This window comes from Pseudonaja textilis, chromosome 9 (genome assembly GCF_049901715.1).
Source record: "Pseudonaja textilis isolate UNSWEBS1 chromosome 9, rPseTex1.2, whole genome shotgun sequence".
Taxonomy (NCBI): Eukaryota; Metazoa; Chordata; class Lepidosauria; order Squamata; family Elapidae; genus Pseudonaja; species Pseudonaja textilis.
In genome coordinates, this window is record NC_141998.1 from 7,090,468 (window position 1) to 7,105,654 (window position 15,187).

The 15,187-nt window shown below is 39.3% G+C and overlaps 1 protein-coding gene across 1 annotated transcript in view; it reads left to right on the forward strand.

Annotated features, from left to right (window-relative positions):
• LOC113445651 (zinc metalloproteinase-disintegrin-like NaMP) overlaps nucleotides 1–14,870 on the forward strand; it is a 28,271-nt gene extending 13,401 nt beyond the window's left edge. Inside the window, exons 9-17 of the mRNA XM_087938873.1 lie at nucleotides 501–670; nucleotides 1,995–2,079; nucleotides 4,246–4,376; nucleotides 5,794–5,971; nucleotides 7,595–7,684; nucleotides 9,102–9,297; nucleotides 9,688–9,790; nucleotides 12,195–12,324; nucleotides 14,411–14,870. Coding sequence (XP_087794999.1) covers nucleotides 501–670; nucleotides 1,995–2,079; nucleotides 4,246–4,376; nucleotides 5,794–5,971; nucleotides 7,595–7,684; nucleotides 9,102–9,297; nucleotides 9,688–9,790; nucleotides 12,195–12,324; nucleotides 14,411–14,482 — 1,155 coding nt within the window. The 3' untranslated portion in view covers nucleotides 14,483–14,870. The remainder of the gene's footprint in view (nucleotides 1–500; nucleotides 671–1,994; nucleotides 2,080–4,245; nucleotides 4,377–5,793; nucleotides 5,972–7,594; nucleotides 7,685–9,101; nucleotides 9,298–9,687; nucleotides 9,791–12,194; nucleotides 12,325–14,410) is intronic.
• The last annotated feature ends 317 nt before the right edge of the window (nucleotides 14,871–15,187 follow it).

Genomic DNA, 15,187 nt, shown 5'->3' on the forward strand with positions numbered 1-15,187 from the left:
CCTTCCCACCAAAGGGGTCCCTATTTTTCTACTTGCATTTTTACATGCTTTCAAACTGCTAGGTTGTCAGAAGCTGGGACAAATAACGGGAGCTTACTCCGTTATGCGGCACTAGGGATTAGAACCGCTGAACTGCCGACCTTTCTGATCGACAAGCTCAGCGTCTTAGCCATTGAGACACCGCATTCCTTATAAATACACTAAATTGAGGCACACTAAATTATTAGTGTACCTCAAATGTGGAGTTTTCTGTGCTGTCTGACCTTGGTGGTTTCCTTGCAGACATTGCATTACCTGAAATGAATAGTAAGTAAAGCAACTAACCCAGAGAGCACTAAGAACTCCATAGCTCAGCTATGCGCTACAGAGGTTCTCTTCAATGGATTCCCAATCAATTTCAGTTCGCCTGTCTTTAGAAGCCAATGTCAGTTGTCTTTTAGTCTTGAAATGTTTCTCAATGTTTATTTGAGTTTCTGACTGATGCCTTGTCCACTCCACAGTATTACAAAGTTTTCAATATTCATGTAATATTGATTGGCTTAGAAGTTTGGTCTGATGAAGATAAGATTCTGATCAATGGATCATCAGAACCCATTGTGAAATCTTTTGCAGCATGGAGACATTCAGATCTACTGAAGCGCAAAAGGAATGACAATGCTCAGTTACTCACGTATGTCTGATTGCGGGGAGAGGGGATGGGCGTGGCCAGGAGTGGAAGATTATGAGAATGTTGATGTTTCACTCTGTGGTTTTCACTCTGTGTTGTATGTTATAAACTATGTGTAAACTTTGTTTCTGGGTCAAAGCAAACCCTTTTTTTCTTAGCTTAGAACTAGTTTTGAGAAAACATTTGAATGATGCTCATTTCATTTCACCTGGCTTGGAAATTGAAACTCAAGTGGTTATCCTCTTCTATCAATTAAACATCCTCTTTTGGTGACAACTTTAAAGTTGGTCTGGATGTTAGAAGATGCAGGGAACTGCAGAGGCTTCTGATTGGACATTTCTGCTTTGGCAGTTACAAAAATGATTTTTTGGCAAATTTGGAATGATGTCCTCAGAACAAAGCAGGTTCTAACAGTTTCCCATGTTTAATAATGTGTAAAAATGAAGAATACCAAGTCAATTGATGTCCAAAAAGAATTATGCATGTAATTTATAAGATTTTTTCAAATAAATTGATAGACATATCCACTTATTTACTTAGAAGTGCAAAAATCAGTGGAACAGATATCAGAGTTCCTTTTACTCTATATCTCATGATAACTTTGGCCGCACTCACATAAGCATTTTAATCTGATTGGTTTCCATTCAGCACCAGCTAAATGAATGTTTCCATTATACCACAGATAAACCAAGAATAAAGAAAAATAATAAAATATCTATTCTTGGACAATACCTGTGCTTAGCAGGTTATGTGAATCCATATCATAGATCTTAATGTGACTTGTTGATAGAGGCAGTGTGAGCTCAGTCTATATGTTATATAATTTATGAATGTGAAATTGGCAAGTTAATTGGCTCAAATCTATAACATATTGGACAAATAACAATCCTACAGGCTCCATGCAAAAAATGCATGAAATATGTTAGGGCTAGACAGAGGGCAGATTAAAGTGAAAGAGAGACTGTAAAAAATGCAGAAAATCCATTTTTCTCCCCACCTCCCACCCCAGCTATTGGTTTGACTTGTCACTCAACCAGCATTTCCAATCTCAACTAGTCTTCAATAACACCACTGCTAAATTGATAGAAGAAACTTAATTATTTAAAAAAACCTTGAATCTGGGCTTTTTGAAACACAGAGAATGTAAATTAATTTAATGCGCTGGATTCACATAACATGCTAATCACTGTGTAGTGAAAATGCATCCTGAGGACAAGGCTAGGGGTTTGCAAAAGGTATAGGGTGTGATGTATGCCCCAATGCTCTAGACTGTGCTTCCATCTTCTATAAATTGTATCTCCCCCCCCCCCCACCTGCTTTCTTACAGGGGTATTCACTTCGATAAAGGAGTCTTAGGAGTAGCTTTCATAGGCGGCATGTGCAATAATTTCACATCTGTAGGAGTTATTCAGGTGGGTAAAAAGGATAAGCGTTACATGTTTGTAGTTGGTGAAAACTTATTTCACCCTTTATTACAAATAAAGTTTACTACAAACTTTATTACAAATAAAGACTCTTCTCATTTTTGATCCACATCATTTTCATCCATATTTATTTATGTATTTGACATCTCTTTGTCTTTCCTCAATTGATGGTGTTTTGTCACAAGGCATTATGGCAGGGGTCTCCAACCTTGGCAACTTTAAGCCTGGCATACTTCAATTCCTAGAATTCTGGGAGTTGAAGTCCTCCAGTCTTAAAGTTGCCAAGATGGGAGACCCCTGCACTATGGAAATGTCATAGAACAAGCTTTTTGTATACTTTGACTTATATATCAGAAGATGAAAATATATTTGGATTGGGAGAGGTCAAAGAAAAACTGCCATAATTGGCAAATGAGGAGGTCAAATGATGGTGCAATACTTGCAAACAAGGCTTCTGAACAATATTCTTAGTAACCTTGATGACAGACATGAATTGTCCTTCTTTCATTCTGAGAAATTTAGGGTCGAGATTTATATGGCTGAATTAATACACAACGAGAAAATTAGACAATACTAAATCTGCTTTTAAAAGAAACTTTCAATACTTGAAGAGCCTGTAAGAAAGTCATTTTTATTCAGAAGGACCAACTCACTCGTACATCTATGGAGCATTTCAGCCTTCAATATTCTGAAAATGCTAGTATCAGCTTTGGAAGCCATATTAGCACCAGAAGGTTCCACGCTGCCACATTCTTAAGCTTGGGAAGTTGGGAGGGGGGAGCGTATATGGTTAGACATAATAGCATTCTTCTTTGAAGTCAAGGTCATGTTTTTCCTGCACCTGGTGGAGGAGTGGCTGAAGGGATGTCTCAAGTTGGAACGGATGGTGATTGGGGCATGTGATGGAACGATGGGTGCAGGGGGTGGGTTTGTAATTTTTTACTTATTGGAGGAAAACCTGGAACTTTCAGATTCGGGTTTTCCCAGATGTGCCAGTATGACAACTGTAATAAAACTGAACTTTGCGAAAATGCCTGGGTCGGAGTTTTGGTGTTGGAGTTTGTTTTTCTGGAACCCTGACAGCTAGCAAAATCCACTAAGTAGTTTTTGGACTGATGTTGCCTGCAAGTTTAGTAACTAAACTAAATAAATGCAGACAGACAGATGGATGCAGATCTTCAGGGCTTTAAAGTTTTCTTCTGGATGCAAGTATTTGTGCATGTTCTGAAGTCATGGTCCACGTGCACCCAGAAGAGCTGAAAGAATGGTATAAGTAGTCTTAGTGACTATTCAAACTGCCATGGACCTCCCAAAAGCTACTTGTGCCCCGATTTTGAAGTTCTGAGATCCCGTGACTGCATTTTGAGCCCTTGACCATCAGCCTGCAATTAAGGCCATTTCCAGTGCCCTGAGATCATGTAATTGTAATTTATGAGTTTTTCCAGAAATTGGCATTTTGTTCTGGTTTTGTGCAGAAAGAAACCCAAAGCAAACAATGGATTCATTTAACAACCACAGTATTGTATGATTGATTGTGACATTTATTTTAAGACCACTGTGTTTGCTTAACAAACACTACAAAAAGGTGGTAAAATTGGGTCAGTCTTATGATGACCCATTGTACAACCATCCTAACTTATGACCATAATTACCAGCCTCAGTTATGGTCATAAACTGAGGACTACTTGCATAATCTTTTTGTTTCAGGCTTAGATAAACAATATACTTTCTTAGCACTTTTCCATGTTAAAACCAGTGGATAATGAGAAAACCTGTTGCTGTTTGGAGAAAGCACAGTTTGGAGAAAGGATCTGACCCCTTCAACTCCCTTTGAGGCTAATGTTTTATTTATATTTCCTTTTTTTAACTCAGAAAACATAATAGGTAGACACTTTATTGCCTCCTTATTCCAATGAAATAATTGTGGAGGAAATCTCCATCTCTAAGCTACTAAAAGAACCCATCAAACTTTGAAAAAATAACTGCTTTCTGCAAGAAACCTATTCTCAGCCCTGTAAATTATTTATTTTTCTAACTTTTTTATTATTAGAAAGTCCCTGAGCAAAGATTTCAAATAATTGGGGTCCCTTCTGGTTTCTTGGTGGATTAACTGTAGACAAAAATATACTCTCTCTCTCTCTTTTTTTCCCCCAGGATAACAGCATCCAGGCAGTTTTAATTGCAGCTGTAATGGCCCACGAGTTGGGTCATAATCTTGGTATGAATCATGATACAGATTCCTGTACTTGCAACACAGGACCATGCATTATGAAAGCCTCAATAAAGTAAGGATTGGGGGGGGGGGGGTGGGACTTTTAATGCCTTTCAAATCAAGTGAATGATTGCAATTAATCATTAAATTAAGTATGCTGAGAACTTAAAAAATGAAATGGTCAGAATTACAGAACAGTGGGGTCTGGTCAAATGTGTGTGAATTTATGGTGTGTGATTACAATGTGTTGTATTTTAAAAGGTAGAATATCTCTCAACAGTTGAATTGCCATCGTTCAGTAGCTTCCTCCAAAACACAGTGGTTTAAAAAATGGCATAGGAAACATAACCCAAATTTTAATAACTGGGATGGAAGTTGTTACCATGCTTTATTTTTTAAAGAAACAAAAGAGAGGTGGGAAGGAGAAGGAGAAGGAAAGAAAGGAGGAGAAGAAGAGGGAGGAAGGAGGATGGAGGGAAGAAGAAGCAAGGGGGAGGGGAGGGGAGGGGAAGGAGAGGAAGAAGGAAAACAGGGAAAGGAAGGGATGGGAACTTCTCATAAATTGTTTGTTCCTGTAACCTTTTGTGTAAGATTTTTCCATAGTCTCAGGGCACATGCTACCGGTTGACAATTTTCTGCTTTCTTCTGTCAAAGAACTTCATTGTCTCATATTTCATTCACTGGCGATGAGATAGGAAGTATTGAGAATGTTATCACACCTCTTCTGCATTTTTTAATACTTCAGAACCACGATTTGGTGTTTGATACAGATGCCCTGGTTTAGGGAACAATTTTGTTTAATAAAACCCACCTAATGGGTCTGGTGCATCTTTGCCCTTAACCATGTTGTCTATTTAATGGCCAAAAGCAGTTGGTCTTTGGGTTCTTGCTTTTACCCTCTAACTTGAGGGCCAATGATTATATTCGTAATTATTTGTAATAACATTAGGAAAGTGGATTTATCATAGTGTATTTGTATCTCTTTCAGTATAATCTTTCAGAACCCAGTGGCAAGTTGCTGATAATAGAAAAGAAGTCCAATAAGTATCTTAACTCTCCTTTGGCCTTAAAATATTTATTATTAAAAGTGTAACAACTCCAAAAAAAACCCCTTTAATTACATTATTGCCATCTCTCCTTCATCCCATCAGCAATGACATTGTGTGACTTCCAGGCTCCCCTTCTACAGAGAGACTAAAAATGAAAATGAAAGGTAGTCCACTGAAACTAGCTTAAGCAACTAATATCATGTGAACTTCTCATTACAAATTAATTTTGTTAAAAAAGGAAATAAAGTTAGTGGAAATAAAACTGAGGGAGAATAATCTGGAAGTAAGACCAGGGGGTATATATAGTTCTCTTAATTACCTTTTTAGCTTTATAAAAAATTCAAATATTTGTTCTTTCCATTTTTTATGTTATTGCAATGAATTCTGTTCCTGGTCCAAATATGGATGAGATCACAATCGTGTATTGGTTCATTTTTACAGTTTTAACCCTCCTTGGGAGTTCAGCTCTTGCAGTTACTGGTATTATCAGAATTATATCATGACTGAAGCTGCACAATGCATTCTCAATGACCCCATGATCACAGATATTGTTCCAATTGCAATTTGTGGAAATGGTTTTGTGGAAGAGGGAGAAGAATGTGACTGTGGCCCTCCAGAGGTAATTTTTTTTTAATCAACAAGGGTGATTCCATGAACTATATCAGAAATGAGAATCCTTGCAAAATCATCTTTCTTAGTGGTTTGAGCTATCCAAGAGATTGGCTTCTTAGTAATATAGGTTTGTGTCCTTCATGCACATGCATTTATGCATTGGTTTGTTGTATTTGAAATATCAGTTTTAGAGGAATAGAGAACTGATATCTCACTTACATTTTGGGAAGACTGTGTTTTTTTAAATGGTTTTTTTACAACACCAAGAATATCCTTCCCTACTGAAAACCCCTATGTTGTTGACATTCCCATATTACGAATGAGGGCAAATATATGTGTCCTAGGATAATGTTGCAGGAGCCAATCTGAGTTTATCATCAGGACCAGAGACTTTGTCTTCCAAGCTTTCAGACTTATGCTGGAGCCCAGAACTTATCTCTCTCACCAGAATATCTGCCATCTGTCAGGGTTCTAGTGATTGCCCTAATTAAATCATGAACCTCGAGCCAAGTTTCAAAAGAATCCTAAAGATTTATTAGGAGCAACATGTCAGCATTAACCTAAATGAAGCCAACTCTGGCATATGTAATTTACAGTCATCTGTGACCCTGTTTCTCCCCCTCCCCCCTGGGTGTGTCATAAATCAGATTCTCCAACGAAGCATATTCACGGGCTGGGTGTCTTCAATCGCATTCTTCCATGAAGGATTTTCATAGTCAGAAGATCCAGTAGCCTAGTTACAATCTTTGTAAGATAAGCGTGGAATGTACTTTTTGTTTTAAACTGCTGTACTGTTCCTTCAGAAACCGCCCCCCCTCATTTATGGCAACTCAAAAACAGGCATAGGAATGTTTTATGAGTTGACACTATCATTGGTCCTGGTGACTGAACCAGATTGGATCTTGCAACTTGGCCACATTACCTATCTCACTGTTTCCTTGAGCAACCTTTCAGGAATGAAATATTATCATAACTTTAGAATAAGGGTAGTGTTAAATATTCATGTTTGGTGCTTCTTCTCTGGCCTACCTCAAAGGCTGGCATCCTCAGTAGAAAATCACTCAGGATAAGCAAGAGTTTTGGGCTGCAGGTTATGTGAGCTTCACAATTAGGAGATGTGGATATTTTTTTTGTTTCTTTCTCTTCACATAGGAAATATGTGATAAATCTGTTTCCTGCAGAAATGCCACCATTCTTTTACAATAACATGGAACACAGAATAACAGAGTTGGAAGGGATCTTGCAGGTCATGCAGTCCAACACTCTGCTTGAGCTGAGAAAATGATAGCATTTAAGAAAAATGGCCGTCCAGTTTCTTCTTGAAAGCCTCCAGTGATGGGACATCCATCACTGATGGATGGGGCATCATCCATCATTGATAGATCCAGTGATGCAGTGATAAATCTGGGATGGATCATGGATAGAGGGGGCATGGATGGGGCACAGTGGTAGGCAACCAACAAACACTCAGGCTGCTATTAGTCACTTTCATCTTCCAACATGAGCTCATAAGAGGAAACACATGACAGAAATATCCTTTTCCTTGGCAGTTTCCCTCTTCAAAAAAGACCAGGTAAAAGAGACCAGGAAGGAAAGCCTATGATGTCATTTGATATTTTTTGGTTTTCAGATATGTAAAAATGAGTGCTGTGAAGCTGCAACTTGTAAACTGAAACCTGAGGCAGAGTGTGCAAGTGGAGCATGCTGTGAGAAATGCCAGGTAAGGCTTGCTTATTTTTAACATTAGGAGAGATTTTACCCTGCTCCTCCCTAATAATATGAAAATGTTACATCTTTGGGTTGCTTACTGTGATCAAAAACATGTTAACCCTGTTCCCATCCCTTCTTCCAGTTTATTTCACCTTTGAAGATAGGGAAGACAGTTCAACAAAATTTCAGCATTGTTTCAGTTTAAAATGCATTCCATTGGCATGTTAAGTCACGTCTGTGAAAATAATATATATCCTTCTTTGACTGAGTTTGCATGGGACCCCAGTTTGAATAAGGCTGGGCAATTTTGGGATTGGTGCCCTAACTCACCTTCCTAATATTCTAGAAGGTTCTAAGAGGTCTCTGATAATGTGTGACATTTTTTCTCCCTGCTATGACTTTTAAACAGGGATGTGTGGCTCAGTGGCTAAGACACTGAGCTTGTCAATCGAAAGGTCTGCAGTTCAGTGGTTCGAATCCCTACCACCACATAATGGAGTGAGCTCCCATTATTTGTCCCAGCTTCTGCCAACCTAGCAGTTTGAAAGCACATAAAAAATGCAAGTAGAAAAATAGGGACCACTTTGGTGGGAAGGTAACAGCGTTCTGTGGCGTTTCTTTGGCGTTTAGTCATGCCAGCCACATGACCACAGAAATGTCTTTGGACAGTGCTGTTTCTTTGGCTTTGTAAAGGAGATGAGCACCACCACCCAGAGCCGGAAACAACTAGCACATATGTGCGAGGGGAACCTTTACCTTTATGACTTTTAAGGTGGAGATGGGTTCAGGAGATTTCTAGAAGTCAAATTGCTTTCTTTTGCACCATTAGGTTCCCTACCTGTTCTCCAAAGCCCTAAATATTTTAGTTGCACATTTTGGAGGTAGTGGAGTGAGAGGTGCAGGTTTCTCAGTCCTTCTATATATGATCCCAGTTGACTGCATTATAAACTTTTTGAGCAGAGAGGGGGCCCAAGGCCTTTTGTTATTTCCATACTTCCATCACAAGGCAAGACTCACAGGAACAGAAAATACCCATGTTTTTTCAGCACATGAGAGAAAATTACAAAATGCCTTTTTCCAATATAAAGAAATAAAAATATAAGAGGTTTTGCTGCTTTTTCATAAGGGCCAAACTGATTTTCATGGACATCCACAGTCAGCAAACTTGTAGCCCTTGTGTTTCAGGAATTGAGCTTCTCATGGCAATCATTTTCTCATAGCAAATAAGACAGGCTGGGATTTCTAGGCACCGTACACAATGTTTTAATTCCTGGAGCCCATTTGTATCATGGCAGGGATGCCTTGCTTGGTAATCCTCAAGACAGATGAAAAGAAGGCTTTGAAATGTATTGTGAATCATGGTTTGACACTTTGCTCTCTGCTGCTAAAGAGTGATAGTTGGCAGCATTCTTCATTCTCACCCACAGTTTAGGAGAGCTGGAGAACTATGCCGGGCAGCAAAGGATGACTGTGACTTTGATGAAATCTGCACTGGCCAATCTGCCGAGTGTCCCATGAATCTCTTCCAAATGGATGGATACCCATGCCAAAACAACCAAGGTTACTGCTTCAGGGGGACATGTCCCACCTTAACAAAGCAATGCATTGCCCTCTGGGGGCCAGGTAAGTCAACCTTAGGATTTCAGAATGGTACTGATATAAAAGACAGTTGTTGCAATTGATCAAAGATATTCTTCTTTGGTATCCATGGTAAATCATTATCTCATTATGATGGCATATTTTTTTCAAGATGAAGTTCTTTCTTTGGAAGCTTCATAGCCCAGTTCTCCAGATCAATCCATCTTTTGGTTTAAAGCTCCAAACTTCCCAAGAGAACATGGCCAATGGTTAAAAAAAATGATAGCAGTTGTAGATCAGAAATCTGGAAAGACAGACAGAAGGGGAAGAATGCTTTGTGGGTTGTGGATACATTCCCAAAGTGAACAAAGATATGAGACAATATATGTGTGAACACTTCAGTATTTGTCTTGGTTTCTCACTCCCCTCTTACAGATGCAGAAGTGGCTCCATATGGTTGTTTTATGAATAACCAGAAAGGGAAGGATTATGCCTACTGTAAAAAGGAAAACGGTACAAACATTCCATGTGAACCAGAGTAAGCACTCTAAATTATTTCCTGCTATGATGATGACCTCATTTAAGGATAATATAAAAATGTTTTCAGGTCCATATCTGCGGGAACCTGATTCTAATTCCCGCTAAAACAACAGAAGTGTGGACCAATTTCTGAATGGCTAATTTTCCTTTGTTTTCCATCTTGGGTTACAAGAGGAATATACCCTTTTATACCCCATTTGGGTTAAAAGTGGGGTATAAAGGGAGTTCCATGAGGACAAAAGTGCCTTTTAAGAGACTGTATAAGAAAGTGCAGGTAGTCCTTGAGTTACAACCATCAACATCAACACTAAAATAAGTATCTCACAACTTGTCCTTGCACTTACACTGTTGACAGCATCCCTATAGTCATGTGATCATAATGCAGATGCTTGTCAATCAACCTGTATTTATGAGGGCTGCAGTTCTCTTCCAGCTTCCAACAAGAGAAGCCAAGCGGGAAGTCAGATTTGCTTAAGAACAATGGGATTCACTTAATAGTTGCAAAAACATCATAAAACCAGCTGCAAGACACTGAACAATAGACTTGTTTAGCAATGCAAATTCTGGATCCTTTTATAGCGATAACCTCATATTGGTGTGGCAAGATGTTGAGGCAGGAGCAAAAGGAGAGAAGGCCCTCCTCATGGATGCGGGCCAGCTGGAATAATTGGGCTGACAGGACCTGCAGCATGCCTCTGCCAGCACGAGTGGGGTGGGCCAATCCCGGTGGGATGAGATCAAGTAACTTGGTTCCACATGCCATGATGAAGGGCTTTAGAGGTGGTCACTGACACTTTTAATTGCACCCAGAAGCAGATAGGCAATCAATAGAGCTCGCAGAGCAGCAGAGCAGTGGTTTAACGGGGGCCATTTTGATCCAGGAAAGGCCGCATCAGGTGCATCTCCTAGCCAAGACTGTCTCCTGCTCCAGGATAATCCCCAAGTTTCAGACTGAATCTGTTTGAGGCAGAGCAACCCCATCCGGAGTCAAAGATGAAGAGTCCTGGGTCCTGGCGCCCCATGTACCCAAAGCCGTTTGGTCTTGCCAGGATTCACTTGAAACAATGCCTCTGGGTGGCATTCTGAGGACACAATAAGAGCATAGAAATACTGCTATCTCATCACTCTTATTGCCATGAGGTAGACCTCAACAGAGTCATCCCTTTTCTTCCTCCAGAGGCTATCTAGGCAGAACCCACAGCTCCTCCATGAACTACAGGGAGGGTCAGGAACAACGGGAGGTAGCGTATGAGCGCCACAAGAATATGAATTGCACTTAGTCATAAACCATAACTTAGAAACCACAACAGCGAGATTTGCACCACAAATTGAACCCAATCCAAACAATTAGTTGCAGTACCTTTTCATGATGTGTGCAAATTCACTCTGCCTTTAGGTCTTACACAAACCCACAGAATCCTGTGCCATTTTTTTTCTACTAAAAGAAGGGCAGTCCTTATTTTATATATCCCTATTTCAATCTTAATGGACTAATATGGAAATGGAGTAATAATCATCTTTCAAAACAATTTCCCTTTCTAATATTCAGTGCAATTCCCCCAACCTTTAGATTTCAACCCACCTCATCCCCCATCATTCACTAAGTCACAGATTACCAGAAATTTAGGCTAGAGATCTGGAAAAATCAACCCGCCTAAGTCTGCCTTAGGAGTTTTCCATGTGGATAATAAATATGTTACTACTCTGATGATAAGAATCCTGACTCAAACTATCTTCACTTTCATAAACAGGGAAACCATGTGAGCTTGTTGGAATTGTGTTTTCTACTTTTACTCCAAATCCTGAAACACCTTGTGAAATTTTTCATTTAACTGTTAAATGCAACCCAGTTCATTTTGAGGCTGAGCAAGCTTTGGATTCTCCATCTCTGTTTTCAATTTTTAACTTAAATATTTTCAAAAGAGCAAAAAAAGAGACATCTCACTAATCCACTCTGTATCAGGATTCCAGTGATTGCCCTAATTAAATCATGAGCCTCGAGCCAAGCTTCAAAAGAAACCAGAAGATTAGGAGCAACATATCCGGCATAGCCTGTATGACGCCAACTCTGGCATATGTAATTTACAGTCACCTCTGACCCTGTTTCCCCCCTCCTTCCTGGGTGTATCATAAATCAGATTTTCCAATGAAGCACATTCATGGTCTGGGTGTCATCAGTCACATTCTCCACTGAAGGATTTTCATGGACAGAAGATTTGGTAGCTTAGTTACAATCTTTGTAAGATAAGTGTGGAATGTACTTCTGGTTTTAAGATGCCCTGCTCCTTCAGATTCCCCCCCCACACACACACACTTGCTTATGGCAACTCTGAAACAGGCATGGGAATGCTTTACAAGTTGACACTTTGTTCATTAGACGGAACTGACTGTTTCTTTTTCAGGGATGTTAAATGTGGCAGGTTATTCTGCGTAGATAATTCAACTGAAGAGAACTCGTGCAAATTTTACTTTTCAAACGAAAATGCCAATTTAGGAATGGTTGAACCTGGAACAAAGTGTGGAGAAGGAATGGTGAGTAAAAGATTAGCTCTTATCTGTCTGCTGGAAGATCTGATTCCAAGGGGTAATCACTGAAATAATTTTGCAACAGATCTTGCTAAAAGCTAGCTTAGATTCTCTTTTTTTGGTTATATTTTTATTTTATTTTTTTAAAGAGTTAAAATGTAAAATTCCAAAAATTGTTTAAAAAACCCAAACAAATGAAGAAAAAACAGGAAACAAGACATTAAAAAAGTAAAAAAAACCAACACTCCTAACACATAAACATATATTATCCCCCCTAGTTGAATACTGATTAATACATTACTGCAATAGTAGTTTCCCACCTCTTGAGAAACACCAATTTTTGAACTACTAAAACTATTTTCAAATTATTAACTTGCCATCTATATACTATATTAATGACAAAATAATTAACAAGAATGATGATAAAAAAACAAAATTAAAATTAACCCTCTGTTAACAAACTGTTATTCTGATTAATGCGTAGAAAATTTACCACAGCATCTTATCTTTCCCAAATTGGCCCAAGTATTAACAGTGATTCATCCTTGATCAAATATTCACATTTTTTTCTTAATACCATCTTATCAATTGATGTCAGGTTAAATATAATAAATACAATGTTCAAAGTTTGTCTATTTTCCCAAAAAAGTACAGATGAAAGTGTTTTCCAGTTAAGTATGATAAATTCATTCCCAATTGACCTACAATCCCCTTAAAGGTAAAGGTAAAAGTTCCCCTTGCACATACGTGCTAGTCATTTCCGGCTCTAGGGGGCAGTGCTCATCTCCATTACAAAGCCGAAGAGCCAGTGCTGTCCAAAAGCATCTGTGTGGTCATGTGACGCCAAAGGTGCACAGAACGCTGTTACTTTCTCACCAAAGTGGCCCCTATTTTTCTACTTGCATTTTTACATGCTTTCAAACTGCTAGTTTGGCAGAAGCTGGGACAAGTAACGGGAGCTCACTCCATTACGTGGTGCTAGGGATTTGAACTGCCAAACTTTCTGATCGACAAGCTCAGTGTCTTAGCCACTGAGCCACCGCATCCCTTCTCAATCCCCAATCCTTTTAGGAAAAACCAATTTATCGCTTCGTCAGATTCCTGCTATTGTAAAAAAAAAAAATGCAGGGTTCCACTTCAGAAACCCATGTACAATTAAACTCGGTTCTAAATCTGTACACTCTATATTTCTTTCTAACAATTCTGCTGCTTTCAAATCACATTCATTTTGTGAATCTAATTTATCCAGAACTACATGTACCAAGGGATGGGATCCGACTGGTATAACTACCGGTTCTGTTGCTCTGTGTTGGGTGTGCATGTGTGCTTTGCGCATGAGACACGTGGGTGCAATTTACGACCTGCTGAGTTGCCTGGACAGCTGAGCAGCGCTGCGTGCAAGTGCACAGCTGTTGGAAAAGCCCCTTTTTCTTGCTTTTTCAATCACAGCTGTGTTGCGCAAAGCAGCTGTGGTTGAAAAAGCAGGAAATAAAGGACAGGTAAGAGCCCAGGTGGGCGGGTGGGCCAAAATAGCAGCAGACATAGAACCGGTTCTATGTATGCTCTCTGTCTGCTGTTCTTCAGAACTACCGGTTCTACGTAGGTGGACAGAACTGGTAGAATCCCACCCCCTGCATGTACCTAAGTATTGTCTGTAGCCATTATCATTTCATCAAAAAACTAGGGATTGCATGTTGCAAAATGGTCTTTCTTCACATATCAGCCACTGTCAGAAATGCTGTAGGGTCTGCTTGGGTAGGGGGTTGGTCTAGATAACTTACAAGGTCCCTTCCAATTCTGTTAATTTGTGTCTGTATCTAAGGTATCTCTATATGGAAGGCGGAAGAAAGATGAAAAAATCAGGGCAGAGTTGGTTTTGACCTAAAAGTCACCAGTTCAATGAAGCCATTTAGAAGTGTTGAATCAATCCTAAAGCTTTTCTTAAAGGATCAGGAATCACTTCTTCCTGTCTTTTTACACTGTATAAAACCTGAAAGAAGTGTATTGAATATCTTGGGCTAGTTCTAGGGAGTTGAGTTGTGTAGGAAAATGCTGTCTTACTCTATTGATAATCTTTGACATTGACTTTCAGGTCTGTGGCTTCGGGCAGTGTATTACCCTAGAAACAGCCTTTGGAGCAACCAATAACTTCACTCAAATGTGATTTTGGAGATCCACTTTCCAGAAAGCTTGACTTCCCTCAAAAGACCCATCTCTCTTCATCATACTAGTAAATCTTTCTTAACTTCTAGATGGCATCTAAAATCTGCAATTTTTCTTCTCCATGTTTAATCTGACTACTTTTTGCTGTAATTAAACCCTTTCCCAGCCACAAGGCTCCGTGAGCATCTACAACACCAAAGATATATGTGCTGTCAAGAAAAAAACATTGGCTATTTTACTTTTGCCAATTGCAAAACACATTTTAATGCAACTAGTTTTACTTTTGGAGCTGGCATCTTCAAAGGCAATGAATTCTGTTCCAAAATTTTCTTCCTGACAATCAAAGATGTAGCTGCTTCTATCAATAAACAAATCTAATTCTGCATTTAGTAAAGGTCGATGTTCAAATTTGGTCCTCAAGTATTTACATGCAGTCATGAAGTGAATTATCTGCTGGCATTAAAAAGGGTAGATTTAGTTCATTCAATCAGCCAGAAAAAGATGGCTAGTATTTTGTTCTCAGAGGGAGCCCTTAACAATACATCATACACATATGGCACTATAGAGCTGTTTGTTCGTGGTTATGGGGTGGGGTCTATCTGAGTAGGTCAGAGCCAAGAGCTTTACCAAAAATGATTGGGCTATTTTCAAATCAGTCTGGTTCCCTTTACATGTTCGAGGGGTCGAATCGAGATCAGGTGAAGTG